Raw genomic sequence first — 16066 nt, 5'->3', positions numbered from 1 at the left:
GAAGAATTTGAGTGTGGGCCAAGGCATGATAGTAACTAATTGCATTTGGAATGTCATATAATAGACTGTATATGTTCTAGTATGTAACTTACGCTGAATCCTCCTTGTTTCCTGGTGTATTTTTGAGGTGACGGTCACGAAACAGCGAGAGCCAATTGTCATTATCAGCAATGGTCTGATCCCATGGATCTACAGAATCAAACATGATCCGCCTAGCCTCGTCCTGAAACATCCTGTCCGTGGGAATAATACCCAGTCTCATTTGTTCCTGAGCATAACGTCCTAGATGTAATGCCAAGACCTCGGGAAAGGTCATGGAACTGGCTTCCTCATTGAACGATTCTAATGCCGCTGGCTGGATTGTCAACTCGGGCGGAGGCTCGGGGCCACTGATAGGTGAGGCCGTGCGTCCGCCATCCCATATTCCCAGGCTCTGCTCCGTTGCTTGCTGGATCTGAGAGAGATGATCCTTTGTCCCGTGGCTGGTGACTGAGAACGGAATTAAGGCTCTTGATTCGGCTCCGATGAGATATGGGGGCATTGCGTGTGTGACCTTTACTGCGACGGAAGACTCAAAGCAGTGTTCTCCTTTCCAATTGTCCATTGTTGCGCCTTTGCGGAAGTGCTTTGCTAAATGGTCGATTCGGTCTTGCCAGGTCTGCATGCGGATGTTACAGAAGCCGCATCTTGATGACACTGGAGGGCCTTGATCTTTCCATGAGTCAATGATGGGCAGAGTTTCAACGTGGTGCGCAAGCCGTAGGTGCTGAACGAGATGATCTTTTCGGCTAAAGGTGGGAGTCTGTCCCTGGCTCTCACAGGCACAGTGATTATGAGAATCGAGATGCTTGGCGTTGGGATCAAGCATGCTGCAATATGCGCAGTGTGCTCTCCCAGTTTCAGGGGAAACCACCGTGCCGCCGAATGGAGCGCATCTCCAGCGCTCGAGATTGAGATGAAGTGACTTTTCGTGTCTGGCCCAGTCATACTTGCTCTTGAACGAATCACAGCAGAATGTACATGGGAATATCCTCTTTTCTTGGTCCTTCTCCTTCATCTTTGCCGTATTTACTCGAGTCCGCTTCGTCACCCTATTGCGGGAACGATTGTTCGAATTTCGAAAGGTTGCCGAGCTAGTCGAGGCGTTGGAAGCCGAAGAATAGCTGGTGCCGCTCCCGAAGCTAATAGTTGAAGCTGCGCGGCTGCCAACTCGTTGGCTATTGAGGCTTCCAGCTGAGGAGGAGAGAGTTCTCAGGGGTGTATGTTTCAAAGCATCAGCGATGGCGGACAAAGAAGCCGGCTCGGTTTCGGGCGGCGACTCGCGCCATCTCTGCATCGGATCTAAAGCATCAGCAACCGCCGTCGGGCTTGCAATGTCTATTGGAGGTGGAAGGGTTGGTTGATATTGTTGGCTGCGAAAATACCGGCTCCGTCGTCTCGGGAGGCCTGGCGGCTGGTTTTCAGCTGTTGGAGAGCATTGAAACATCCCAGCGGGGCTATAGATGGGTGTATTCGTAGCTGACGCCTCGCCTCTTTCTCCTCCTTCGGTCTGTGATGCATAATTATGTGCTAGGCTTGATTGTAGAGGGAATGATGGTGCCTCCCAGCGCTGCTCGTTTAGGCTAGGATCCATCATATATGTCGAGGGAGTAACATTTGATTCTAACGAATCAGTAAAGATTGACTGATGTCCACCAAAGAGTCTTCGATGTGATGAGCTCTCATCAAACGATTCTTCATAATGAGGTAGCTGAAAGGGAGGGAAATGATTTTCTGACAGGTCTGGATTCTGCACGCTGACTGCCTCGGGGTTGGTTTCTGTGGCAAGTCCTAGGCAAGCCAGATCAAGTTGCGAGAATCTCATGACTATTTCCATGAGCACTCGGCCGTGATTTGATTGTAGTTGGAGAAGGAGACTTACTGCCATCGTCAAGATCCTCTACTGAACGCCATGGCTCTGTGCTGGTGCCATCATCGGGTTGCGCCATTGGATTCACTCAATACCAGAATCTCCTAGATCAAAGAGCTTCTCAGGCAATGTATTTGATCCCTGGGGAGAAGAAATTCGTGACCCATGGGAAAGTGATACAGCGATGCAAGTTTGAGATGTTTGATGAAGGAACATTGAAGATTGGCATGTCGGGGATCTTCCGGTCATACGAAGCCCTGTCTCTAGTTGAGTTGGCTTGCCGGGAATCGGACTTGGTTGGCCCCATCTGGTTAACCTGACTGGAACAAGTATCCATAAGCAAGCGGGACGCTGTTGTCGCATTGGGGATACCAGCAGTAACTGAGAGATGATGAAAGACGAGGTAATGATATCATGAGTGTTGTATGCTTCATAAAATGGACTATAGTTGTGAAATTGTTGATAACAATAGATTTCTGGTCGCAATTTCTTTGCCAAGGAGTCAAGCCAGTTCTCGACTTTAGGATACCAGCTTCTATTCGCTAACCGAGACGTTTCATTTTATCGCTCTTTTCAACCACTTGACATCATCTAACATGCTCGAGTTGATTTGCCGACATATCAAGTCCCTCAGATACAGTTAACAGGGATAATCAAGTCGGGTATATCCGCGCCTATTGCTCTGTACTGGTTGGATGTCCTCAAGTCTAAAATGACGCCCCATTTCGGTATTCTCGGTACCCACATACCGGCAAGGTTGCATCACAAGCGTGCATGGCGTTTGTCGTATTCTCGTTCTCGCTTCTGCCAGTTTCGTCCTCGGTCTTGCATCGGTACTAACAACCAAGTTGTCTCAGTTACCATCAAATGCGGGTCTATTTGCCTTTCTACCGCCTTGGCCGGCAAATGGACAAAGGTTTGCTGTACATGGAATAATCGTGATGCTGGCAAAGAAGATGATGACTCCGGTTCCCGTCAGTGATTGAGACTTGATGAATGGGTGGCGCGACAAAGCCGGGTTTCAGCAATTGATTAAGAAGGCCTCTTCAGCAGAGGAAACTCGACATGTTTAAGGTGTCCCGCCACGTGGAGTCATGAAAAGTCTATCCTCCGGCCTGCAAGGCTGTTCGGAGGCCATACCGAAATTGCCGGATCTGCAGCAACCCGCTACTCTAACTCCACCATCTAATCCTTCGGTGCCCTGTTGATATTGGTGAAATGGGGTTGAGCCAAGATGGATGGATCTCGCCATCATCTTGTAGACGCGAAGCTGAGAAATCAACATCTGCCGCTGAACTGAATCTGTCCGTGTCGTCATCGGAGCAGGCGAGAGGAATCCTCTCAACGGGCCGCTTAGTACTTATATAAAACGAAGCCACTTGTACCACCAGCAAAGAATTGTTTTGCAACTACACCTCCATCTCAACATACTTGGATTGATCTCATCCTAGCAACAATATAGTAACCGTACAAGATGGCCGCCTATCTCAATCAACGCATACCTCACCCTCACATTGCCCATCCTCACCATGGCATCACCGTCTCACGAGCTGGAACACCTGCCCCTGAGAAGAATGAGAAATGCTCCGCGCCAATTCCAAACGTCGCCGCCAAGGGCGTCCCATTTTTCACACCTGAGCAAGATCCGGTAGCTGGCAGCGCGACCGCTGTCCAAGCATCCGGCAATCCTGTTCCCAAACTTTTCACGCCTCTCAAAATCCGTGGCATCCAAGTGCCCAACCGTATCTGGGTCAGCCCCATGTGTCAGTATAGTGCGCACGAGGGCTTCCATACACCTTGGCATATCACCCATTACGGTGGCATGGCTCAGCGAGGGGTAAGCGATACCTTTCACCTACAGTTTGCTTCTTCCATCTACAGTGAATTAACGCAAGTGACTTATAGCCTGGTCTCATCATGCTTGAAGCTACTGCTGTTCAAGCCAACGGCCGCATCACTCCGGAAGACTCAGGCATCTGGCTTGATGCACATGTCGATACTTTGAAAAAGCATGTCGACTTTGCCCATAGCCAAAATGCCCTCATTGGGATCCAACTTGCACACGCTGGCCGCAAGGCTTCAACAGTTGCGCCATGGCTTAGCTCTGGAGCCACAGCCACCGAGGCGGTTGGTGGATGGCCAACTAACGTGGTTTCATCAAGTGATGAAGCCTTCAACGAGCATTACCCCAAACCCCGAGCCATAAGCCTAGCAGAGATTGCACAGCTGAAGAGTGATTACCTTTCCGGCGTGCGTCGAGCTCTCCTAGCCGGGTTTGATATAATCGACTTGCACTTTGCCCATGGTTACTTGGTCTCCAGCTTTCTCTCGCCTGCAGTAAACCATCGCACAGATCAATACGGAGGAAGCTTTGAAAACCGTACGCGTCTCGCTCTTGAGATAGTTGACGCAGTAAGGGAGGTTATGCCCACGGACATGCCCTTGTTTGTACGCATCAGCGCCACCGACTGGCTGGACACAAACTCGGAATGGACCGGCCCAAGCTGGACTGTGGAGGACAGCATCAAGTTTGCCAAGCTCCTGGCCCAGCGCGGAGTTGATGTCCTGGATGTCTCGAGCGGCGGTAACCACTCACACCAGAAAGTCGTCGGCGGACCCGGATATCAGGCACCGTTTGCAAAGGCAATCAAGGCTGCAGTCGGGGACTCTATGCTGGTGAGCTCCGTGGGAAGCATCAAGACGGGGCAAGTGGCACAGGAAATTATCGAGGGCAAAGACGCCGACGACACGCCGCTGGATCTGATTGCCGCTGGTCGAATGTTTCTGAAGAACCCGGGCTTGGTGTGGCAATGGGCAGACGAGCTGGGCGTTACCATCAACATCGCCCACCAGATCGGATGGGGTTTTGGCGGGAGGGCAAAGAAGACGGTAAAGCCCACAGTTGCTTGATTGCATGTAGCGTTATGCGTGTATGACATTTCCTCTCCATCTCAGTGTAGGACTGAAGAAGACTCTGGAACAGAGATTCATAAGAGCACAACTACGAATAGTAACAATGAAATACGATCTTGACAGCGATGCTCATGTACTTTATAAACACAAATATTTTGTAGTGATGTTTTCTCCCATTATAGAGTAAAGTTCGCTTTCTATGCAAGTATAACAATTGAATATTGAGGCAAAGCATTGACAATTGACGTGTCTGGAAGTGACCTTGATTTATGCTTACTCCATTACTATAATCCATGCAAGATAGGCTACAGAAACAACCTCTCTATTCCATCTCCAGCCAAACAGCCAAGGTAGGATTCGCATTGTGGCGCCATATTCGCGTTGCCGCCCAAGTCTTCGGCAACTTCGGCTCCGTTCCCGAGCGGCCAAATCCATGACCCGGTGGTTGTCGGACATGTCGGTCTTTGTTCCCGTGACGGAAGAGAAGCTTCCTCTTGTTACTTTTCCTCTCAACTTGCATGTTGCCACGTCATTTAGAACGAGATTCAACCCCCGGAATGGACCGACGGCGCAGTAATACGAGCTGGTCCTCTCCGCGGGGAGATGCCGCCAGCCCATCCGGTAGAGGGCGAGGCGACAATATCGGACCAGCCCGTCGCCCGCGAGCTCCAACGGCATGTCTAGTGTGCCGCGCTCGCAAGGTTAAATGTTCTAATGACAGGCCGTCTTGCGCTGGATGCGCCCGGCTTGGCTGTGAATGCGTGTATCCCGAGCCTCCAAAGTACGCGCTCCAATCGTATGTATCGCCAGACCCCTTACTGTTGGGTCATGGAACCGGTAGACACTTACCACAACTGTTAGTAGCACCCCCTCTAGTTCCAGCCAGAGCAATTCCGAAGTGCTAGATACGCTGCATGAAATTCTAAGGAGGCTACCGCCAGCTACAGAATCAAGGCCAGAGGTACAGGCTGCCAGCTCTGTTGCTACCAGTCCACATGCATTCACAGCCATGGGCCATGTTTTTGAATGGCCCATATTTGCCATGAAGACACCATCCCATGGTGTAGCCTTCGACGTATTAGGAACTGGCCAGATGCAACAAATCAATTGCGGAGCGAGCCCAGCTTTTGGAATGCCACGGCTGGATGGCGAAGAAATCTCTGCGTTGTTGACAAGGTTCTTGAGAATGGTCCATATAATGAATCCAATCTTGGACTGCACTACTCTGATGAAATATGGGAGGACCGTTGCTGAACTTGGTCCACAGTGGGACTCTCAGACTTGTCTTGTGGTAAGCCAGCATAACCCCCTTTTCTGGTCAGGCAGCACATTGTTACTGCACATGTCCGTCCAATTGGTGAATGACAAGGATTAACCCTGGACAGCTTGTTGCTGCGGCGTTGGGCGCAATTGCCGATTCGTTTAGTTCGTTCCCGGACACAGTAGAGACTCTTTCAGGCTCTTCATCACGGCAAGACGGAGCTCAAGCTCGCCAAAGAGCAGAGTCGTATTATCAATCCGCCAGAAGGCGATTTGGCCTGCTAGGCATAAGTCTCACGGCGTGTCACTGCCATTTATTATCCGGTATTTACCTTCTATATACCTTGCGTCCAATAGAAGCATGGAACGCGTTCTTTCAGGCTTCATCACTGTATACTGTATATCTCAAAAGCCAAGCCGCGGCGCGTATTACAAATGAACCAGGCAGTGTTGATATAGACATGCTGCCTGACGAGCATGCCTGCCATGATGAGCTGAGGGAGTGCCTTGAGCAGCGATTATATTGGAGTTGCATCAAGTCTGAAAGGTTAGCCCCCATGCAAGATATAGCACGTGAACACGATGCTGATGACGATATCAAGTGAGATTTGCGCCGAGGTCGAGTTACCTAAATCTGCTCTACATGTCATGGACTACCCTTACCAATTTCCTTCGCCTCCGACACCAAAGAGCGTGGACGGTTTAGACGACAGCCAGTATCATGGCACATCAACATCCTCCTCCACCACAATCTTATCATCTTGCCCTCCCCCCACTGAGATTCAAGATTTTAAAGAGCTTCATGAGAGTTCATGGTTTAATTATCTCTCGGAGATTTCGCTCTCCCGGCTCTCGAATGGCGTCGACCAGGCGTTTTATACGACATCTCCCGCTTCCTGGGTGACCATGAATTTACTCGACATGATCACCATGGCATGTGGCTTTGAAGAGCAGATAGAGCGATGGCAAGGAACCCTTCCTCACCCCATTGCTTCTTGTTTTGACAAGTCATTGGATTTGTCGACAGTCAGTGAGCTTCAGCTAGCTCCTTGGCTACGCTCGGCCAACATCAAGCTGCGTATCTACCGCCCATTCCTATACTGCCTTGCCCACAGGAGAGACAAATGCTGGCCTGTTGATGATGCTGTACGACAACTGGCTCAAAAGGCGGTACTGTTATGCCTTGACCCTTTGTTCAATTTTGGATTGAGGCATAGAGATGCTGGCATGTGGTTCAGGTGTCGCGACACAGCTTGTCGTGCACTGATACTCATCTGTGCAGGCAAAGTTGGGCTTCTACAGAAGATGAATCTTGAGCGACACGCGCAGGAAACGCTGAAGGTGTGTCTTGCACATCTGCGGTATTGGGAGACTGAGGCAGACGACGTTGGGTTGGCCCGTCAGGCTCTCGAGAAGGCCATTTTATGATGAGATATCGCGCGAGATTCGTGTGGTATAATAGAGAAATCAGAATATGTCGTTCAGTTTGATCCCTAAGTGTGGGCATTTTGCCCTTGGTCAGAATCTTCATGTCTCGCTGCTGCTTCATCCATCCTTTTCGATGGTGTATTCCCACCCGAATCTTGATTTTCACGCTTAGGAATATGTTGCTGCTTTTATATACATGTATCTACATGTAAAGCTACCTGACCTACTAACAAAACTCCCCCATTATTCGATTAGGTGCTATGACATTGATACCTTAGTCTATCTCTGCGCAATCAGCAACAAAAGTAATAACATATTCAATCATCCACTGCAACTCCTCATCAAAGTTATCCATATCCTCTACTAGGCCCCCCTTCCGCCACGCCCAGTCATTCACCAACTCCAACTGAGCCCCAGTCAACATAAATCCCGTATGGACATTAACATATCTAACATTTTCCGGGCGACACGTTCCATAGCAATTCGTATATCCCCAGAGAGCATAGAGCTCTGATATAGCAAAGTGTAGCTCCCGCAGAGCCGTAAACGCTTTGAAATCCGTATCTGGAAATCTGGTAAACGTGTCGGCCCAGTATTCACCATAACTCCCCGTTGGCACCGTGAACCGCAGCCGCTGAATATCTGCCGCGTGCGGGGCCAGAAGTTCCATCTTCTCGTCTTGGATGCTGATCATGTCCTCGTCAAAGTTGACCCAGATGTACCGAGCCTCGGAGTCACCGGGCAAGGTGGTGAAGAAGGCTTTCCGGTAGGGGGCGAGTTGACGAGACTCTCGGCAGACATGCATGAGTTCCGCCTGTGGAATCATGGAGGCATAGGCATAGTGACTGGAGCTGTTCCCAAGCGTGCCTGACCTGGGAGTTATGCGGACGTGGAGGAGACGTGGGTACACTGCCAAGGCCCAAATTTGGCTGCGAATCTCGAATGGGAGGCGCGGAAAGGGATGGAAGGTAGAAGCCATTGTGAGTGATTCTCGTCTGTTGAGTGCTGTTTCGTATGTGTGGTTCCGCAAGTGGCGGGAGCTGACTCTCAAGCTCTCAATGCCACAGCCAACAGGGTGAATAATGGTGAGAATTGCCGCAGACTTCGGTTCGGTCAAAGGAAGCAATTGGTCCGGCGAAAACTGGCTGTCTTCTGGTCGATAATTTGGGGGGAATCATATTCAGAAGTGAGTCACATTATTGATCAATGGATGCTATATCCGTACGGGACACGGCAGACGATTCGAGCCCGCTTCGTTAACTGCATGAATTTCTTCCCGTTCGCCGCAACGGCGCCTGTCAAGGGTCAGAAATGAGGCGCCAAGGACCCTGAAGATGCACTAAAGCACATCCAACATCTGAGCAATCTTCGGGGGCAGTAAGAAACCGCGGCATGCTTATTGAAAATTAGAATAAACGAGACGCCAATTTCGCGTTGGCTCAGGTGCACATAATCACATACCCACCTCTGGTGTTAATTGAAATAAATGCTGTATTCAAGCTTAAATCTTATATTAATTACTAAAATACCAAGATATCGTTCAAACTCCACCACAAGTTCGTCTCAATGTCACGCCAGCTATATGTGTTCATGTTCGTCAACCTCTAATTAAACCTGCATTTTCCAGGAACTCAATGACCTTGATCATACTTTTCACCCCATATATGACGAGATGACATCCGTGGTTGGCGTAGTAGTCAGGTATATACATGTATTTACTTCGCGCCACTCGCCCAACGATAACGATCGTGCATACACGTATGTTGACTTTTTTCTGATGATATATTTACGATAATATGATGCTTTGTAATACTGGTAGTATATGCTACATGGGATCTAGAACTATTGGACTCCTGCATCTCTCGGCTAAATGGGAATAATAGGCATTAATGTCTACCTACCTCGTCTTAGACGCAGGGCTGCAGAAAGCAACATGTACTCCTCCTTGCATGTCACATACATGTATGTGCATATACGCGTATGCGAGATACTACAAGGGCTGCCTCGGGACAATAGCGAATCTGCCTTGCTATCATCGGATGAAATCAGCCGCACGAGGGTCTCGAGTCCAAGGGTTAGCGCTCTCGCCAGTAAATATCGCAGTTGTCACCTCTTGTGCTCTTCCAAACCATCGTCAAATACTAAAACTTACTGTATCGTGCTCGTAATATTGATAAGCGACAAAACAAGGATACGTGTACTATGGCGGACAATCCCTTTGACGATCTCACCGCAGAGTTGAGTGATCTAAACCTTCACCCGCCAGAGCAAGATGCAACCCCACATATATCAAATAATCATGAAGACGATGGTCCGCAACCGGCTGATCCAGTTCGAGAGACTGGAGATGCACTAGAAATCGTCCCGAGATGTCCTGGGGGCACCGCAGTCAACTACGCCCTGGACTGGTATTACCTCCCAAACGTGTTCGACGACACCGCAGACTATTTGATATGCACCAGATGCCATGCCGATCACATCAACGGAACTGTCCTTGAATCTCGGTTCAAAATGATACGCTGGCCCGATGGCGAGCTTGCCGTCTGCGGGTTTCGGCTTCCTCGTATCAAAAATGTTCTCTGGCCCCAAGCTGTCCGGACAAACAGCGTGAAAGCTCTACGTGAATACATGACCAGGCGCCTGCAGTTCAAGAAATGTCCCGGGCAGACGATGACTGATGATACCGAGGGCAGACTCGTCTACGGCATGATGGACAATGATATCGACGGATTTGCCGCATGTGAAGCCTGCATTGAGGATCATGTTGCTGGAACTAGCTTTCAGTCCAAGTTTGGCTCTTATCCTAAAGGAGTCTCAAAATTCAGTTGCGATTTGAGCGTCCCCTACGTTGCGGGTGCTATCGCTCCCATGTCCAAACACAATGACTGGAACGGCTTCGTAACTACCGCGCGCCGACGTTTTCAACTTCCAGCCTGCAAAGGCGAGCAGATACGGACTGATGCTGCTGAATGGTATCTATCAACGAACCACGACATTGGGAACTTTCAGGTCTGCGAGACGTGCTACTGGGACAAGTTGGCACTCACTCCTTTTAAACGAGAGTTCCAACGCCTGGACAACGACTTGGATCCGGAGCTGTGGACCTGCGGACTGGCGGATAGGAATCTGTCAACACATGTAGCATTAGGGGAAGCCGAGGAAAGAAAAGACTTTCAATTGTTTGTAAAAGCGGCGCGGGTCATTTGCAAACTCCCCCCTTGCACAGCAGACGGCATCCTCTACGGAAACTGGTGGACTCTAAAGGGGGGATGCGAAAAGTTCAACATCTGCGAGGCATGCTATGCAGGGTTTATCCAGACGAGGGACCTGGACCGTTTCTTCCAGCCGTCGGATCGAGACACTTACGGTGCCTACGTGTGTGACCTTTGCCCTTGGACTCCGCGCTTCTCCCAATACATGATCAAGTTTGCGGAGATGCTCGACCGAGGAGTTTTCTCTTACTTTTCAGAGTTCGTCACGACTTTTGCAGGAGTACCTTTGTGTCCCAAGCTCAAGGGGTATAGCAAAGCGAAATGGTGGGGATACCCAGAGGCTCAATTCTGCCAGGAGTGTTATCTCGATTTCGTAGCTTACACGCCGTTGGCGGACTCGCTCCCCTTGAACGGAGAGTATATCGAGGACACGACACTCTGCCAGATATGGTCGCCACGTTTGCGGGAGATGTGGCTGGAAGTGTGTAATTCCGGCGAGCCAGGGTCCGAAGAGTCAGAAGTCGCTCTGGGGCAGTTCAAGACGTTCTGTCTGCAGAGGGTTCAGATATATCTGAAGACGGTTTCGCAGATTGACATGATTCGCACAATGCAAAATATTAAACAGCAAACCGCAGTCAGTAACGGGATACTCAGCATTCAGTACGGCGGCATGGATGCGATGTCGAGCATATTCGGCAACGAAGATGGGCGCAGATACGGGAACAGCAGCCTTGGATGGTTCAACTCGAGTTATGGAGCTCAGTCGAAGCAATACTGGAACGATTTCACGAATGGGCTCTCGGATGCAAATCGACCAGAGGACTGGGTCCGTATGGCACAGCTAGAGTCCATTTGGAAGCAGGTGGAATAGTCTATCGCCGACTCTATATGGCCTGATATATTTTCCCTATGGAAGTGAGAGTATAAGATTATCCAAAGATGGAATTGGGCTGCATGATGCTTAGAAGTGATGCCAGCTCCCGGTGTAAGTCACATATAGTGACTTTGTATGCTCAACGACAAGCAACAGGAATAATCAAGAACTTGCCGTGGGAGCTTGCTGTACTTCAGCTCTGCAACTAGAACTTACATGACAGACTAAGAAGAATGAAGCATAGCGAACATGCTCCCCAGAACCCAATATGTCGGAGATGCATTCGATTGAAGTCATATTACAAATATTCTCACAAAGAATCTTCATCACTATTATTAACGAACTCGACACGCAACATGCAACCTGCCGTGACAATTTTACTATACGGGCTGTGGCAATTATCACGGCGCTCCAACATCATCGTTTGCAAATTTCAGCTCGAGTTCCCCTCACTGAAGCACTTACAAACAGGATTTCCCCAATGCCCAATCACCACCTCTGCAAGGCGCCTCTTTGACCGCCGGGGATGGGCGCCACTGCGAAATCAGTTTGGGAGCCCCTCTTCTGCAGCATAGAAATTCCTCGATATTACGGCATCTCCAAGTTGAGATGGATGGCATGTCTGCCTGCCGCGGACGCCACAGGCGTCGAACTGATGCCGAGTGGTGCAGGCAGAATAGTTGGCAAGATTTGAATAAGACAGTTGATTAGTGAACACAAGGAAGCTGTTGATGGCAATACCCTTTCGTTCAGTGACTATAAAACAATGGGAATGGCAAGCTTCTCGAGTTGGAAATCTCTTTGATCGCCACTTTACTCAAACTCCAGGTCTTTACCAATTGGATCCGATCTGGTGCCTGCTACATACAATTTCAATTCAATCAGATTAGCCACTCGACATTATCACTGAGCAATATGCCTGGCAAAGTGAGTTGTTTGGATCGGCGGCGACCTCAAAGCTCATCCAAATACTGACAATGCACCATCAAAAGGTTGTTAGCCGTGAAGAATGGGAGACCGCCCGCAAAGCTCTCCTCAAAAAAGAGAAAGAGTACACGCACAAGGGCGACGATCTCGCCGCCGAACGCCGCGAGCTGCCCATGGTCAAGATAGACAAGGAGTATCTCTTCCAAGGCCCCGGCAACAAGACGGTGTCCCTCAACGATCTCTTCGAAGGCCAAGATCAGTTGATCGTCTATCACTTCATGTTCAAGCCCGAAGACGACCGCGGCTGTCCTGGCTGCACGCACATGGGCGAATCTCTGCCCGACGTGCGCCATCTCAGGTCAAAGAAGACCAACCTCGTCGCAATCTCTCGTGCCCCAATCGACAAGATCGAGGGGTACAAGGCCAAGGCCGGCTGGACCTTTCCATGGTATTCGAGCGGCAAATCCGACTTCAACTACGACTTCCACGCCACGCTGGACGAATCCGTGGCCCCCAAGCAGTACAACTTTGAGGACCTCAAGGAGAGCGACGCGAGGTTCACGCCGGATTTCAAGGGCGACATTCCCGGCTTCAGCATCTTTTTGAACAAGGATGGCAGCATTTATCATACGTATTCGACGTTCATGAGGGGAGGCGAAAAGGTGCAGCCGACGCTGACGTTGTTGGACATGACGCCGTTGGGAAGACGACTTCAATCACCGGGCGATTTCAAGCTACCAGACGAGTATTGAGGCTTTTCGACTCGAGACTGGGATTGTGATTTGTATGGCTCGTGATCGAAGAGCGGCCGGGAGGCGAATTCTCTCTTTTTCCCTTTGGTCTGCCGCTGACGGTGTACGACGCTGGTGGCTTGAAACTCCAAAAAGTCGATGCACTAAACCTATAGGCTATTTGAGAGATCGAAGCCCCGAAAAAGATTGGTTTACAAATGGTAGGGCTGAATCTCGCTGCTGTATCCTCTCAGAAGGCCGATCTGTACATTCGTTGAAAGCCTACAGCGTACGGAGCACATGGCATAAAAATTGATTCGGATAATACATGTACATGCATTCAGTTTATCCGCGCCGAGTGAGATTGCTATTCTAGCTTCTATTTCATATCCAATGCTCTTTTATGGCTTCCATCCACTACCATTTTCGATTATTCACTCCATCAGCAACAGCTCATACCTAGTTTGACAAGTAATTTAGTTCACATCATCGTCTCACCGCTTCAGTAGGTCGTCTCACCGGTACTTCTCCACACTGCGCAGCTACGTTCACTTACAACAATCAACCCTCATGCCTTACCGTACTTTTCTCCCTTTTATCTGACATCTGAATTACCCACAACAACCCCTATCGCGCTATTTTTCACCTCATGATTCCATATCTCTATGCAGTTCATCAAGGTATCGGCTCATCCCACATGGCCCTCTATCAGATTCGGGAATAGTCTCCGTACAGTAATTGCTGATGCCCGAAACAAGTGCTTATTATAGATGGACTATAAGCTCTTGTTAAGCAACGCCTCCAAGTACCACTCCTCCTTTTATCAGTTATCAATATACATTTCCATCATATTGTTTGTCTTCGTGGTCTCACCTACATCGCAAGCCCAAATGATCCAACGGCCAACTCTAACAAAGCCGCCCCATCGTGCTACATACCTTATTAAAGAGCCATCACCGTCATCCTCTCCTTGTGCCTCACTTTAACCTCCCCATACCCAGCACCACTCACTCTCCCCCATCCGTAATATCTCATCCTAAATAAAAACTCATCATGGCAGATCCCCAACTCAACGGGACAGACCTCCTCGCCTGTCCCTTCACCATCCCAGACCCCACAGCCTCCGCCCCAGAGCTCCTCTCGCGTTGGTCAGACTCCTTCATCGAGGCTCCCCCAGCAATAATCATCTCCCCAAACACCGAACAGGATGTCGTCTCGGCTATCGAATTCGCTCGCCTCAACAATCTCGCCGTCGTCCCCACTGGAGGCCGACACGGCTCAGCTCTCCCCATCCATTCGAAGGTGTTGTACCTGGATCTCAAGAATCTCCAATCCATCATCATAGACAAACAAAAAGAGCAAGTCCATTTCGGAGGAGGCGTCCTTACTGGCGATCTGCTAAGGCAGCTCTCTGATCAAGGCTACTTCACCGCCGTCGTCAACTCAAACGCAGTCGGCGTCGTCGGAAGCCTGCTAGGGGGCGGCAACACATCTGTAAACGGCCTCGTGAGCTGGATGGCCGACAGCGTCGTGTCTCTTCGTGTCGTCACCGCTGCAGGAGAAATCCTCCAAATTGGGCCATCTTCCACGGGAGATGAACTCGCTCTGTTCAATGTTCTCTGCGGCGCCGGCCACGGTCTCTGTGTTGTCGCCGCCGCCACCATGCGAATCTACCCCTTGAGCGGCTTAAATCTCTCTCCCGCCAGCAAAGACGATGCCACTCCCAGCATCTGGAGCCGCACCTTGATATTCCCTCCAACTGCTATCGACGCCGCCGCCGACGCGTTCCTCGCCTTTGTCCCGCCTCCAGACCCCATGAACTTCGTCTTCGGCTTCACTCGAGGCCCCCCCGGAACTCCCATTGCCGGAAAGCCCATCATTGTCCTCACAGGCACATACTATGGCCCTGCCAGCGAGGCAGAAGCTTCACCAGCCGGAGCAAGCCTCCTCAACCCATCCTTGGTCGAAAAGGCCCTCAAGGCAGACACAGTCCAAATCCCTTTCCCCAACATCAACAACGGCTTCGAGCCGATCAACGCTCACGGCGGCTTCAAATCCATGGCCTCTGCCCGCATTGCTCGCCTCTCTGCTCAAAACTTCAAGGCCGCCTTTGCCAAATATCTCGCCGTGACAGAGAAATATCCCGACGCTGCTCGCACCGCCTTCATGTTCCACAACTTCAACCCTTCCAAGCTCGTCCAGTATGGCACTACCCCTGAAGGCAAGGGGAAATTCATCGAGGGCAGGGACAGAGGATTTTGCTCCATTGGGGTCCTGTGGTGCTCTGAGCCCGCCACAAGAGATGCCCTGGTGGAATTCTTTGATGAGGCCACAGCTATTCTGCAAAAGGACGATGAACAGGATGGCCTTCCTCCGAGAACGCTCTCGGGCGTAATGAGGTTCCTCCCTGGCCGACGAGATTTAGTCACCGAGGAGAGGCTGGCCGAGTTGGATCGAGTACATAAAAGGTGGAATGGTGACGAATTGTTTTGGAGTCCCTACAAGGTGTGAAATTACGCTGAGGGATGCAGAAAATGAAGCTTGGTTATGGCTTTGTCTTAATCGTAGTTTCCATGACGGTAAAGTCAGACGTCTTTGAATACATGTAAATATAATGAGCATTAAACCTATCATTGATGCCGTGCCTCTCTTCCCGCGTGATTTTGTCCTGTCAAAATCTCCCTGAATAAACCGAATCAGCCGAATAAACCTTGGTTTCCCCCTATATCAAGTAGGTGCCTGGTGCTTTATTATCACGGGCATAAGTTTACCGTTATTATTTTTTTGCTCTGGCCCCCAGACCCAGCCATAA

General features: G+C 50.1%; 7 protein-coding genes across 7 annotated transcripts; 5 read left to right on the top strand and 2 right to left on the bottom strand.

Moving 5' to 3' along the window:
- Positions 1-88: 88 nt before the first annotated feature.
- On the bottom strand, positions 89-1988 carry Triagg1_6575 (uncharacterized protein; the record flags this gene model as incomplete). Its single annotated transcript, XM_062901214.1, has 2 exons — positions 89-1830; positions 1922-1988. 2 exons carry the CDS (start codon positions 1986-1988, stop codon positions 89-91), a joined length of 1809 nt encoding a protein of 602 aa, XP_062754512.1.
- Positions 1989-3383: 1395 nt separating this feature from the next.
- On the top strand, positions 3384-4819 carry Triagg1_6574 (uncharacterized protein; the record flags this gene model as incomplete). The annotated part of the gene is made up of 2 exons (XM_062901213.1): positions 3384-3746; positions 3815-4819. 2 exons carry the CDS (start codon positions 3384-3386, stop codon positions 4817-4819), a joined length of 1368 nt encoding a protein of 455 aa, XP_062754511.1.
- A 1845-nt stretch (positions 4820-6664) lies between these two features.
- Triagg1_6573 (uncharacterized protein) lies at positions 6665-7510 on the top strand (the record flags this gene model as incomplete). The annotated part of the gene is made up of 1 exon (XM_062901212.1): positions 6665-7510. One exon carries the CDS (start codon positions 6665-6667, stop codon positions 7508-7510), a length of 846 nt encoding a protein of 281 aa, XP_062754510.1.
- A 274-nt stretch (positions 7511-7784) lies between these two features.
- Triagg1_6572 (uncharacterized protein) lies at positions 7785-8489 on the bottom strand (the record flags this gene model as incomplete). Its single annotated transcript, XM_062901211.1, has 1 exon — positions 7785-8489. One exon carries the CDS (start codon positions 8487-8489, stop codon positions 7785-7787), a length of 705 nt encoding a protein of 234 aa, XP_062754509.1.
- A 1223-nt stretch (positions 8490-9712) lies between these two features.
- Triagg1_6571 (uncharacterized protein) lies at positions 9713-11593 on the top strand (the record flags this gene model as incomplete). The annotated part of the gene is made up of 1 exon (XM_062901210.1): positions 9713-11593. One exon carries the CDS (start codon positions 9713-9715, stop codon positions 11591-11593), a length of 1881 nt encoding a protein of 626 aa, XP_062754508.1.
- A 980-nt stretch (positions 11594-12573) lies between these two features.
- Triagg1_6570 (uncharacterized protein) lies at positions 12574-13275 on the top strand (the record flags this gene model as incomplete). The annotated part of the gene is made up of 1 exon (XM_062901209.1): positions 12574-13275. One exon carries the CDS (start codon positions 12574-12576, stop codon positions 13273-13275), a length of 702 nt encoding a protein of 233 aa, XP_062754507.1.
- A 1032-nt stretch (positions 13276-14307) lies between these two features.
- On the top strand, positions 14308-15765 carry Triagg1_6569 (CAZyme family AA7; the record flags this gene model as incomplete). The annotated part of the gene is made up of 1 exon (XM_062901208.1): positions 14308-15765. One exon carries the CDS (start codon positions 14308-14310, stop codon positions 15763-15765), a length of 1458 nt encoding a protein of 485 aa, XP_062754506.1.
- Between the last annotated feature and the right edge of the window lie 301 nt (positions 15766-16066).

The sequence above is a fragment of the Trichoderma aggressivum genome (genome assembly GCF_033847375.1).
Source record: "Trichoderma aggressivum f. europaeum strain CBS 100526 chromosome Unknown scaffold_026, whole genome shotgun sequence".
NCBI classification, from domain to species: Eukaryota; Fungi; Ascomycota; class Sordariomycetes; order Hypocreales; family Hypocreaceae; genus Trichoderma; species Trichoderma aggressivum.
The sequence above is the reverse complement of the archived record's forward strand: the minus strand, read 5'-3'. Positions and strand labels throughout refer to the sequence as shown.